The 14,180-nt window shown below is 37.6% G+C and overlaps 1 protein-coding gene across 2 annotated transcripts in view; it reads right to left on the reverse strand.

Moving 5' to 3' along the window:
- The window catches only part of fasn (fatty acid synthase), a 91,832-nt gene that overhangs the window by 33,293 nt on the left and 44,359 nt on the right, over nucleotides 1–14,180 (reverse strand). For both annotated transcript variants that reach the window (XM_069930220.1, XM_069930221.1), the window contains exons 24-28: nucleotides 12,429–12,593; nucleotides 11,328–11,446; nucleotides 8,408–8,562; nucleotides 6,868–7,071; nucleotides 4,581–4,731 (exon numbers count right to left, since the gene is read on the reverse strand). In XM_069930220.1, coding sequence (XP_069786321.1) covers nucleotides 4,581–4,731; nucleotides 6,868–7,071; nucleotides 8,408–8,562; nucleotides 11,328–11,446; nucleotides 12,429–12,593 — 794 coding nt within the window. The remainder of the gene's footprint in view (nucleotides 1–4,580; nucleotides 4,732–6,867; nucleotides 7,072–8,407; nucleotides 8,563–11,327; nucleotides 11,447–12,428; nucleotides 12,594–14,180) is intronic.

A 14,180-nucleotide genomic window follows, 5' to 3' on the forward strand; every position in this document is an offset into this window, starting at 1 on the left:
TTTTTTTAATTGGATGGAGAAGAGTTCAAATTAACAGTTCACAATTGATTCAGCGAGCCTGGCTGCCAAGCATCAGCCTTGTGTACGAGGACAATAATTACCAATCTTTCTAAGATCTTGCACAATTTAAAAAAAAAGACCCATTTGCTTCTGAGCATGCTTAAGAGGCTTTGAAAGAGAACAAAATGGATCTCAGTTGTATGCCAATGATGGTGCCAGAAGACACTGGCTAACTTCAAACCAGAAAGGTTCAGCATTTAGTCACAGAAGGCCGACAGACGATTTTTAAAATATATAAAAAAAAATCACTAGCTACAGGAAAAGCAAAAGAAATATAAAAACAAATGTTTACTAACAAGATCTGGGCAATTCAAATCATCTTGTATGTGGCGTTTATTTTTGTCATGACATACACACACACACACACACACCACACACACACACACACACACACACACACACCACACACACACACCAACACCACACACACACACACACCACACACACACACACACCACACACACACACACACACACCCACACACACACACCCACACACACACCACACACACACACACACACACACACACACACACACACACACACACACACACACACACACACACACACACATCGGTTGATTGCAGTAGTGAGGGGTATATTCATGGATGTTGATCTGAGGCACTGATTGCTGTCTGATAACAAGGAGCAATCCTATTCTAAAAAAAAGTAGTTATTACCACATATTTGGCCAATATTCAATTCCCAAACAAGATTTCTGAAAGAGATCGTCTGGTTATTATCATATTGTTTGTGGGATCTCAGCACATCCAAATAGGCTGTCTCGTTTCCTACATTAAAGCAGTGATCTTGGTTAAAAAAAATGCAGTCCAGTGGCTGTAAAGTCCTTTGATACTTTCTGTAAGTGTTGTTAAAATTGCATTTTTTTTTAAAAAAGGAAATCTTTTTGGTTGATGAACTTTAATTACCAATTTGCACTGCACTGATGTTTTAAGACCAAGTTAACTGTAATGGCTTTGACAGGCACTCAGTATCCAAAACTCAACCTGAACACTGAAAACTGTACAAACGGTGAACAAAGAGAAGCTGGAGTGACTCAGCAGGACTGGCAGCATGCATGGGTAGAAATAATCAATTAGTGTTTCAGATCAGGATTTTTTATTGAGAGATGATAAAGTGGTCCTGGCCTAAAATATTGACTGACCATTTCTGACTGTGCACACTGCCTGACCCACTGAGCTCCTCCAGTTTCCTCTCTGTTCACTCAAGATTCCAGCATTTTTTGTTTTGCAATGGTGTCGTATTATTTGCTTAAACCACCAGATGAAGCATGACAAGGGAGAAGCTAATTATCTTGTTCATCGGATTCTGTATCCATCGGATACAGAATAACCTTGGGAATAATAATCACAATGAATAGAATTTAACTTGAACATCATAGGTACAAGTAACAAACAGGGGAAATACCTGGATTATATAATAACCCAAACACATCCATGCTATGAAATTCATATGGGACAACACAACTCAAAAAGCCTCATTAATGATCTATTGACACATTTCCCCAATCTTAACTATTTATCCTCAATTTCAACCATTTTACCACTCAAAATTTACCTTTGCAAGTTTGTACAAATTATTCTCACTGATTTTCTTTAATAAAATTTAGGTATTAGACTCTCCCTGACCAAGATAGCATGATTTCAAGGTGTTTTCAAATCTTCCTTTTAAATACAAAATGGACTCAAAATAGTCTATTATTAAAGTAACAAAATTTTGATCATGTCTTTTTTTAAAATAAACTTTATTTATTCGTTGAAAAACAAAAAAAAATATTACATATACAGCAATTAAACATGAACATATATATATATACACATAAAAATAAAAAAGATCTCCCCCCCTTCAGCCAATTCTCCTAAGGAGAGCCATTAAGAAAAAATTAAAAAAAAGTTAAATATACATATTAAAATCTAATCAATATAAATTGAAATGTAAATATTCCGAGTATAACAACCACTTATTAATAAAAAAATTATAATTATGTGAAACATACATAACTTTTTCCATTATTAATATTTCATCTCATTGTCCCACCTATTAATATCAATCATATTCGTATCCTTCCACGTACTAGCAATACATTTTTTCGCTACGGATAAAGCTAAATATACAAAAGTAAGCTGAAACTTATCTAATCCCAAGCCTTTCAGAGGTTGCAAACTACCCAATAAAAATACCGTTGGATCTAAAACTATTTTAAATCTTATACAGATATTCTAAAAACGATTGAATTTTCTTCCAAAAAGATTGTATATGTATACATGACCAAAGAACATGAAAAAAAGTTCCAACCGTATCACCACATCTAAAACTCAAATCTGATTCATTAAAACCATATTTTTTTTAATTTTTCAGATGTCAAATATAATTGATGTAAAAAATTGTAATTAATCATTGCATAACGTGCATTTATCAATCTAGTTACACTCTCATAACAGATATCTAACCAATCCTCTTCAGAAAAAAACCAGTATCCGCTTCCCATTTAATTTTAGATCTATCCCAACCCTTTTTATCCATACCATCCTGTAATATTTGATGTTTCTTGTAAAAAGGCAATATAAATTTTCATTTTCTTAATAATCGCCAAGACTCGCTTGCGTTTTATCGGACTATTTAATCCTCGAACATTAAAAGTAGCAAAACTCAACTTTGACATATCTAGTATTATTACTAAATACCAATAATATCTTTATATAAAAACTCAAATCAACATATATAAGCCCTCCAATAAAAAAAATCACAAATTAAAAACTAAGAAAAAAAGTAAAAAATAAAAATTATTTTTTTTTTTTTAAAAATCCCCCCCCCCAAAAAAAACTACCAAAAGGTAGTAATCCCCTAAAAAAAAAAATTGGGTGTGGATCACCCACCAGTGGCTGATGACTAGTAAAGAACTTGGTGCAAATCTCCCCCTCCCCAGCCAAACAATCATTAACATCCAAGTATCATAATAACAAAAGAAAAAATAAAATAAGAAAATTCTTCTTTTCATCCAAAAGACTCCAGCCTTGAAGATCCCATTTTGGAAGGAGGTGGACTCTTTCCATTCCCATTTTTCCCATTTCTGCCATTTCTTCGGTTTCCAGAACTACCAAATTTTTCTTTAGGAGATAATGGTGGGCTACGTCTTTGTCCTCTTATATCCGGCAATGAGTCAACAAAAATCATTGCTTCACAGTCAGTTTCAAAAAACCAAAATTAATAGTCTCTGTAAAAGACCCTCAACACTGCTGGGTAACGAAAAGTAGGCTTATAACCTTTACGCCACAAAATTTCTTTAACTAGATTAAATCGACGTCGACTTGAATGACATCTTGACTCAGATCAGGATAAAAAAAGACTCTACTATTCTGAATCAATAATGGGGTTTGTCGTTATCTTGCATTTTGTATTGCAATTCGGAGTATTGCTTCTCTATCCAGATAACTCAAGACATCGAATTATTACCGGTCTCGGGGGTTGACCAGCTGAGGGTATTCTTCTTAAAGCTCTATGGGCTCTTTCCAGTGCCAAACCCCAGAGAAAAATTCTTGCCCTAATATTTGCAGAATCCAGTCTTTAAAGAAACAAAGAAGGTCTTGTCCTTTAATAACTTCTGGCAAACCAACAATTTTCACATTATTCCTTCTGCTTTTGATTTTCCAAATAATCTATTTTTCTTTCTAGCTCCTTCTCACGATCTCCTAATTCTATGACTGATTTTTCCACCTTCAACACTTTTTCGGTGTTTGAAGTCACTTGTTGTTTACAGTCCAAAAAAGCAGTCTGAAATTTTTTAAATTCTCCAAAAGATGCATCCACACGTGCTTTAACCATATTTAATTCTGAACTTATACCAGCGTTCATTTGAACCATCTCATTCATTAGAGATGTCAACATAGGTTGGATAACTGCATTTAATTGCATACGTTGTGAATCCGTAAATCTCAGCTCTGCTCTCTCTGACTTGGTGGCAGAACAAGGTAACTGCAGCTCCTGCTGCAATTCAACAAAATGCATTTTAAAAGATTTACTGCGGGTCTGGATTCCCAGCGACGGCATCCCGACTCCTTCAGGGAGTCGCCGCTGGTCTCCCCCCGCATCTTGTTGTCTTCTCATCCATTCGAAGAAAAACGACTTCTTCAGATTGTAATGCTGCCTGATGCATTTCCTTTTCAGCCTCCACAGACGATCCTTGTGATTTAGGCAATGAAGAAATTGAGCCTGGGGCTGCTTCAAGTCGTCTAGGCCCCAAATCTTCAGAACTTCGAAAATGTATTTTCTTTTGAACTTGAGATTCAGTCTTTTTACCATTAGTGGCCATAATAATTCCTTAATACTTTAAACTAAAATTTAAAAAATTTAAACTTGGAAACAAAGGGTTAAAGAACAGATATTTAAAAGTCTGGGCAGAGAGGTCGAGACTGCACGTCTAGACTCTACGCCATCTTGCCACGCCCCCCAATTTGATGTCAATTGAGTTTTGAGTCCCCAAGAAATGGACTTCATTCATACCAATTTTCTGGAACTTCCCACAAGAATCGTGTGTCACAATCTACAAATGTTGACAGTCCCTTAGCAGGAAGCAGTCCCATCACTCTCTTGTTCTTGGGATCGTGGCCTGAAAATTCCATCCCCAACAGACAGTGTTGCAGAGCCACATCGCCTGGGAAATGAGACAAAAAAATGGACATTGCAGACAAAGTGAATAATTGCATAATTGAGTATATAGAAAATTACAGGGCAGGAATAGCACAATACATCTGTGCCAACCATAATTGAACTACTCCCATTTGCCTGTCTAAATGGTTCCAAGGTCACTATCACATCTACTTCTTCCACTTCTTAGCTGTGTTCCAAAATCCACCACTAACTGGATAAAATCTGACTCGCGAATCTTTTTTAAAAGCTTAACCCTTCTCATTTGTTTAAACCCATGTTCTCTATTATTTGAGATTTGGATAATGATAATATCTGCCCAATGTCTCTCATAATTGTAAATACATGTCTATGCCCCTTCACCTCCAACACTCCAGAGAGAACAATCCAAGTCCAATAATTCCTCACAGCTCATGCTCTCCAATCCAGGCATCAACCTGGTGAATCCCTCTGAACCTCACCAAAGCTTCCACATCTTCCTGTAATGCAGTGACCAGAACTGCACACTGCATGACCAAAGTTTTATTCATCTGCAACATGACTTCCCAAGTTTTATATTTAAATGTTTCAATTGATGAAGGCAAGTCTGCAGTACATCTTTGTCACCCTACTTTGTTGCTACTATCAGGGAGCCAATATACAGCAAAACCCTGTCACCCAGTACCTAATGGGACTGGTAGATGCTGGATAAGTATATTTTCCTGTTGCTTGAGACTTTTACAATGCTTAACTAATACACCTGCATTAAGAATAAACAGTTCAAAAGTCAAAAATATTATACAGTACTTACTGGACAAACTTCACTTGTGTGAATAAATAAACCATAAAACATTTTACTTTATTTTCAGTCACATTCTTTGAAAACATTGAACCGTCGCTGCACCTACCAGTTCCTCTCACTCCACTGAGCTGCCCGAAAGACAAACAACAACATTATAGATAATTAACCCACCCCTCTCCCGAGTTTACAGATAAAGCTTCTGAATGGGTGAATCTTATTAAGCAGGGATAAAGCGACATTTTGAGAGATTTTCCCCAACGGCAAGTGACATCAACCAATTCTTCATCCCGGTGATGCCATTGTTGTTTCACACAACTTTATTCAAACAGCCGCCACGAGCAAGCACAACCAAGGCACTCTGCAGGCTGAATACTTACCCCCATCTTCACCAAAGGTTTGTGTGTTACTTCAGAGAACATTTACTTTTACAAAAGTAAAATTTTTTACCCATTATTATATTCTTATTTAAATTTTACAAATTTATTTTCCTCGATTATTTTGCCGATTGTTTGAGGCTGCCAGTTGCTTGAATTCTGGATACCAGAGGTTTTTACTGTACTTGCACACCAAGATTCCACAGGAGATCAATGATCCTCAGGAACCTGCCATTTATCACAAATCTTACATTTGTCTGACACTTCTCTCTTGTCTGGATTAAATTACACCTGCCATTTCTCTGCCTAAATTTTCAAAAAACCTATGCCCTGTAACTAATGAAAAATAATGCTAAGACTCAAGGAATAAAATTGCTGAGAATGTAATGGGACAAGCAACCCTGCACCTTTAAGAAACCTGGGCTTAAATATTCAATAGCATTTTTAAAACTATCCTTCGGACAATTTTTGGATCACGTACAATGTTGGTTTTACATTATTCTGATCTTAAATGTAATTTTGACTTCAGTGGAGTGTTCTACCCAATCACCTGGTTGGGTAGAAAAATATTCATACATGATACTCATTTCACTAGACCTTCATGCCCAGATCAATTTCTTGAAATATGTTGCCATTTGGTGTAAACAGACGGCATTACACTTTCCAATGACGTGTCCTTAAATGCAATCTTATCTGCTTTGGTAATAATTTCATGCTAAAGTTGTGCTGGTAACCTCAGAAAGAACAACACCTTGGAAGCTGGCAAATGCAGCAGAATGAATTAGGAAGTTCATTTGACCCAAGAGGCATTTACAGTTACTACAGAAAAAGGTTTACACTTTTCCCTTCCCTGATGTTGAACATTATATTCTCGAGGATAGTTAATTTTTATCATTACCGCTATTATGGAAGTTTTCAGAAATTAGTGCAAAGAGACTGAGCAATGCAAATCACTTGAAAGTTTTGCAATTGGAATTAAGCGGCCTACCAGGAATGGCATCGGGTGGGAGTTTGCCAGTCGCTAGCATGACATCACGGAAGTTGAGGGAGGCGTAATACACTTTGCACAGTTGAATATTAGGATCCGTGGAACAGAAATGTTGCAGTGGTGATAAAATCCAACAGAGGGAGGAGAGGTCTCCTCGGGTCAGCACATTCACATAGGCAAATTCCGTCTGTTCTTTATTTTGGTCTACAAAAGACAGCTTCGGATTAATTTTGATACAAAATGGTAGTGCAGAAAGAATGGAGCACATCGCTGGAAGAACGTAATATATCATTCATAAAGATACACATGCTGACAAAGTAGATATTTTCCTGAATGTTATGTGGAAAACACAAATAAAAGACTTTTCACTGCATACCAGAACATCAAGGTAGGGTTTGTGGCTACACACTGTGCTAATGGCCGCCATGGAGCTGTGACCCATTTCCCCCGATTCCCATCAGCCACTGTAATGTCTGTGGGTTGTTGTCTCTTCAAAGGGAGGAGTGTAGGGAATTGTTAAGTACAAAAGATTTTGCTTCCTGAATACTCCTGGGTGTATTTTATGGATTTTGGACTGCTGATCACACACACAAAAAATCACCTTAACCTTTTTCCTATCACAAACCATTTTTTTTAAATTAACCTATTTTTATGATTTCCTGTCATATTTTTAACATGCTTCAAGCATCCAAAACTATGAAGTGCAACATGTCATTGAAAATTAAATTTTCTGCATTTGCACTTGGACGTCTTCCCTGCCAATCTCGGTGCCGTCAGTGACGAACATGGCGAAAGGTTTCACCAGGACATTGCAACCACGGAAAAGCAGCATCAAGGCAAGTGGAATTCATTAATGCTGGCCGACTATTGTTGGACACTGATGCAAGAGGCTGAGTACAAACAAAAATTAGCAGCCAAACATTTTTAGGTTAGATGAACTAACGCATTTATTAAGTCAATATCATTATGTGTTTAAACATGCGAAATTCAATAAAATTTAACATTTCTCCAACTTCCTACACGATGCAACCATCTGAAATTGTCTGTGTTCAGCTTGAAGATGTCGATTTATAATGCCCAATTTTTTTTTTCAAAGGAAGAAAACCTTTTGGGGGTTTAAAAAAAGTTGTCCAGTGTAATTGAATTATTCTTATTCCAGAAAATTAGACTTGATGCTCATGAACTTACCTCCAAGAAAACTTAAATAAAAAACGATGCTGTTGATACAACCTGAACCACAACGCATCATCTAAAGAACAAAATAACATCTCAATAGAATGTCAGGATGTGCTGAATGTCAAACAGCGGACCCAATTATCATTATGGACATTCAGAGAGGCAAACCACTCCTTCGTCTCTTGATCACAACAGCCTTTGACAAGGCAGACTTTACTATAAGAATAGTAGGTGGTGCTCCTTTAAAAAGGGCAAAAGATCAGCATCAGCCCACTCAATCTATGAAAATCAAGTTCAACTTCTAAGAGGTACCATGTGCTTTTATTTTTGCTCCCTCTGTTTAGATCAACAATAATGACCATACCTTGTTGGACAAAAATATGTCGGAAGCTCCCCCAGTGTCCATCACGATAGACATTCATCACCAGGTCATTGTCCACAATGGTTTTCATTTCCTTTCCACAAGGATCCAGTGATGGAAGAGATGACGAGGAGATTAAATTGGTTACAAATGCACACCTGAAGAACAGAAAAGTAAACACCCTTCAAAATAACCATCCCTGGAGCTTTGTTACAGTTCTGTAACACACAAAACAGGCAAGTTGATTTGTAGTTATGAGGCATAACTCATGAACCCAAATTCCAGAAAACACTTCAAATGTTTTCTTTTGAAAGTATGTATGTGTTTGACTTTTTTTTGCAGATTCAATGCAAAAGAATTGTTCAATTCATTGGGGGGAAAAAAGATTCAAGGTACAAAATGGAGGCTTGATTTGCCTTTTAAATAGTTACATCTAGTTGTACTAGAAAAACTTCTGAACATTTGCTACCTTAATTTCCATTTGAAAATCAACTGATTTTATGGGCTCTATAGTCACCAAATTTAGCCTATTCTCCCTTTCTGAACTGAGGTACTACATTGTTCCACAAACTATTGACAGAAATTTTCATTTGTTAAGCACAGTTCTGTCACTTCCTTCATGAGTTTTTAAATTTAAAGTCCTAGGAATTTAAGAGGACTTTTTTTGAGCCCATCAGGAGTTTGTGATGGTTTGGTAGGACATCGGAAACCTTGGCAAACTTTGAGATGTGTAGTGAAAAATGTGCGAACCAGCTGCATTACAGCACTATTATCTCTGAACAGAAAGCCCTGCAAAAGGAAGTGGACACAGCCAATACATCATAGGCAAAACTCTCCCCATCATTGATAACATCTGCATGGAATGCTGCTGTCTGAAAGCAGTGGTAATCCACAAGAATCCACACTTCCCAAGGCGTGCTCTGTTCTCACTGCTGCCATCAGGAAATAGGTACAGGTGCCATAAGACTTTAACAGCTTCATTCAAAGCCTCATTTAGGACTCTTACTTTAGTCATTAATTATTACTGATTATTTATTTTCTGTATTTGCACAGATTGTTTACCAGATGATTTAGTCTAAGTAATTCAACCTGTAATCTCCAAGAGTAAATTTGGAGACTAAAATAATATATTTTTTCAATTTCAAAACTATTTTTTGTGGATATTGAAATTTATTCATTGAATGACCAACCTCAGATCAAAGCTTTCACTAAGCCTGGAAAGAAATGACAAATAGCCATTCTGAGTACGGACTTGAAATAATAAATCACACGGAAGGGCAAGAAACTGGGGAAGCTACATGTTTAGCTAAGTGGTACAGGCGCCTGCAAGCTCACACCAAGACACAAGAGAAACTTGTCCGTGAACTACTCTTTGCAGATGATGCCGCTTTAGTTGCCCATTCAGAGCCAGCTCTTCAGCGCTTGACGTCCTGCTTTGCGGAAACTGCCAAAATGTTTGGCCTGGAAGTCAGCCTGAAGAAAACTGAGGTCCTCCATCAGCCAGCTCCCCACCATGACTACCAGCCCCCCCACATCTCCATCGGGCACACAAAACTCAAAACGGTCAACCAGTTTACCTATCTCGGCTGCACCATTTCATCAGATGCAAGGATCGACAATGAGATAGACAACAGACTCGCCAAGGCAAATAGCGCCTTTGGAAGACTACACAAAAGAGTCTGGAAAAACAACCAACTGAAAAACCTCACAAAGATAAGCGTATACAGAGCCGTTGTCATACCCACACTCCTGTTCGGCTCCGAATCATGGGTCCTCTACCGGCACCACCTACGGCTCCTAGAACGCTTCCACCAGCGTTGTCTCCGCTCCATCCTCAACATCCATTGGAGTGCTCACACCCCTAACGTCGAGGTACTCGAGATGGCAGAGGTCGACAGCATCGAGTCCACGCTGCTGAAGATCCAGCTGCGCTGGATGGGTCACGTCTCCAGAATGGAGGACCATCGCCTTCCCAAGATCGTATTATATGGCGAGCTCTCCACTGGCCACCGTGACAGAGGTGCACCAAAGAAAAGGTACAAGGACTGCCTAAAGAAATCTCTTGGTGCCTGCCACATTGACCACCGCCAGTGGGCTGATAACGCCTCAAACCGTGCATCTTGGCGCCTCACAGTTTGGCGGGCAGCAGCCTCCTTTGAAGAAGACCGCAGAGCCCACCTCACTGACAAAAGGCAAAGGAGGAAAAACCCAACACCCAACCCCAACCAACCAATTTTCCCTTGCAACCGCTGCAATCGTGTCTGCCTGTCCCGCATCGGACTGGTCAGCCACAAACGAGCCTGCAGCTGACGTGGACTTTTTACCCCCTCCATAAATCTTCGTCCGCGAAGCCAAGCCAAAGAAAAAGAAAGAACAGGTAATGTGCTCAAATTTGTGCTTTTACCCAGAAAATACATCTGTATCTCACTAAAAATAAAACATTCAAGTTAACCTCATCTGCAGCTTCCACTCACCCCCCTTTCCAACTAGACCCAATTGAGTAGAAATACACAAATATGCTGGAGAAAAGATAGAACCACAGCTTCCATATAAAGGGTTACCAACGTATACCTGGCAAAGAGCCCAGGCCAAAAACACTGGCTTCCAATGGATGATGTACAATCTGCGGAATTTCTCCAGCACATCTGTGCACTGCCCTTGATCCCAAAACCTGCAGACTTTCTTGTTTAATTCCTATTGAGTAACAATGACTTAAAATTTCTAAGACATTGATGAACTCTTCAGGATTAACTCATTTCAGTTTGGCCAGTTTTTCTTCGTGATGGATTGGTTATGGTTCAAACTATGGTTCGTCTTCAGCAGTCAGATAAATACACATTGAACAGGATCAAATGAAAAATCGACACAAGCGGACGCCAGGAAATTAAGCTTCCCCAACATTTGATAATGGAAAGCAACGTACCGTATTCTATGCCCTTGAGGTTCCCGTCGAAGACAATTGACCATCCCAACAATTCCTGAATTTCCACAGTTAGTGACAGTGAGCCAGACTGGCTCCTCTGAAGATTCCTCTAAGATAGTCTGGAAAAAAAAAACTACCTGAGAACTTGCACTTTTCCAAAATATTGAAAAATATCCAATAGTGCTTCATAGGAGGTATGAAGCCAAAAGAAATTCAACGGTAGACAAAAACTTGGTCATTGGAAGTTTATTTCAAGTCAAACTCTTCAAAGGATTCAAGTGCAAATGGAAGGTTTCTTTTGGAAAGTGGAGCAGAGCATTTCAAAGGATAGATTCAGAGGGAATACAGGCAAAGTGTTAATTACTGGGCAATTTTAATTTTGAACTACAATTTTTTTGTTATAAACATTTTTAATCCAAATATTTATAGATGGCTCAAAATAAAATCTATTATAATTGATTTCATGAACAAGTTCAACTTCTGCAAACTGGATTCCATTGAAAGAATTTGAATCACCTGGTTACTTTCTTCAATGATTGGTTCAGGATCTGGTATAGATAGCCAGGTTTTATTCAATGTTAAAAATATATATATATTTAAAAAAAATGTCAAATATACCTTATGAACAATGCCAAAAGAAAAATTGTCTTCAGTAGAAAAAGGGATGAAAAATGCACACTTCAGCATTGTGGTAAATAATCTGCCTGAATTACAGAAAGTGAAGTTAAATAGTGCAGTAATGCTCCAAATATAAACCTCTCATTAGATACAATGTCTACGGTACTTTCAGAGACAGGGAAAATTTGGGGGGGGGGGGGGGGGGGGAAAGAGAAAGATTAAGAAAAAGGACAGTTTTGACAGGATGGAGATAAGGGAGCTGAAAAATGATGGGAAAATGTTAAGGAATAACAAAAAAAAGTCTGGCCAGGGTAGTGTAAATGTGAAAGAAATCCAAAATTACCAGGAAAGAAAGACTTGAATGCTTGAAATAGGAGGTACAAGGCCAGAATGACTGATTAACTGAAATTGTTGAATTCAATGTTGAGTCTGAAAGGTTTAAATTGCTGTGATCTTTGGTCAAAAATGAAGTATTTTACTCACTTTTAGAGGCTCAATCCAGCTGAAATCTGTTGAATGGGCAGAGAGGAAAATAGGATTCTTTGGTTCTGTCTTTTTGCGACCTAGAAATATGATAGAGCCATAGAAAGATTTCTTCACGCTGATTATGTCCAGTGAGGCTTGGTTGAATACATTTTCCCATTCACTCTAAAAAAAACCAAAAACACAAAGACCACAAAATGATAAGATCATCAATTCAATTGTTAGAATTGGAGATCACATTACAAGAGCATTGTTGTGTTTCATTCCAAGTTTTCAAACGAGATGACCAACCATCTAAATTCAGCAAGTCTAAACAAATCACCACTTTCTATATTGGAGTGTAACTTAATTTCTACCAGTTACTTCTGTTAGTAAATTGGACTTAATGTGTGTTAATTTCACAAGCTCCTTGCTCATGTTTCCTGCTATTTTATGCTCCTGTTCAATCACTTCCATAATCCAGGTTTTCCTTTACACACTCCTAGAATGGTGGAAATAAATTTAGTTACACACCACTGAAGCATCCACAAACTGAAAAACCAGTACTTGAGGAACAATTCCCTATTGCTAAACGTTATTATTTTAGGCAAAAATCTGCTTGTAAATCACTCATGAAGTGCACTCTCATGACTTTCCTAAAGTGAGTGTAATCGTGCCATCTCAAAAACTTATAGATTTGCATTTTACACAGCACTGCAAAATATTAAATAATGTACAATTCAATAACCAATACAGCAAGACCTCCATCAGTGGTATATAATGTAACAGAAAGTTAACATAAGAACTGAGAAAGAAATCCCCACATTAATTGAGCTGAGCATTTTCTAATGAACCATGAGCCAAAACAAATTGTAGAGAATCTTATTTTATATACAAGAAATCTAGTGTTGCTGCTTTGTTAGAAGCAAGTTTTGAGACATTACCCATAAATTCAAACCTTAAATGCATACTTCCCTTTTAAAAAACATATGGAATTATTTGTACAAAATGCAATCAGAAGTATGAAGCAATCTTTCTTTCCTCAGTCATCCCAAAATATATTGCTCATTTAATGCTTTGGATAATTTTCCACATAATATTGCAAAAGAACATCAAATAAAATAGTGGCTATTTACAAAATAAAATGTTATTAGTCAACAGTGGGTACACAGAGAAAAAATGTTTCAGTTCAATTATCTTTAATCAAAATTGAGAAGACAAAAGATTTAAATTGCAGACTAAGTGGTGTGTTTAGAAGACAAGTGAACAAAAATAACTTCAGAGGATGGAAATCAGAAGAGATTGAAATAACATCTGGTAGTAGTGGTGGTGGGACCAGCCAAAAGACTGACATAATAAGAGATAACCTGGGAATGTATGCATAGGAGCTGGTGAATGAAATGAGAAACTGCAAAAGAATGCATGAACAACTGTTTATCTGAAGTTATTGCATTCATAGTTAATTATGGAAAGTCTTTAGTGTGTTTAATAAGCTGAGAATTTCTTCCTTAAGCTTAAAATGGGCTCTTTTGAAGCAGTGCAAAGGAGTAGAGTGGGAGAGGGAGAGAGAATTCAAGTCATAAACAACCAGAAACTCAGTTATCCTTGTAGTCTGAATGCAGGAGTTCTGCAGTGTTCACTCAATACAAGCTTAGTGAACAATTGGAAAAACCAGCAGAGAGGAAGGCACACCAGGAGCAGCAAATTACATGGAGAATGATCGAACAAAATATTTGAGAAAGTAAAACAAAAAACAAGAATTGTTCTTCCTCT

Source organism: Narcine bancroftii, chromosome 3, assembly GCF_036971445.1.
Source record: "Narcine bancroftii isolate sNarBan1 chromosome 3, sNarBan1.hap1, whole genome shotgun sequence".
NCBI classification, from domain to species: domain Eukaryota; kingdom Metazoa; phylum Chordata; class Chondrichthyes; order Torpediniformes; family Narcinidae; genus Narcine; species Narcine bancroftii.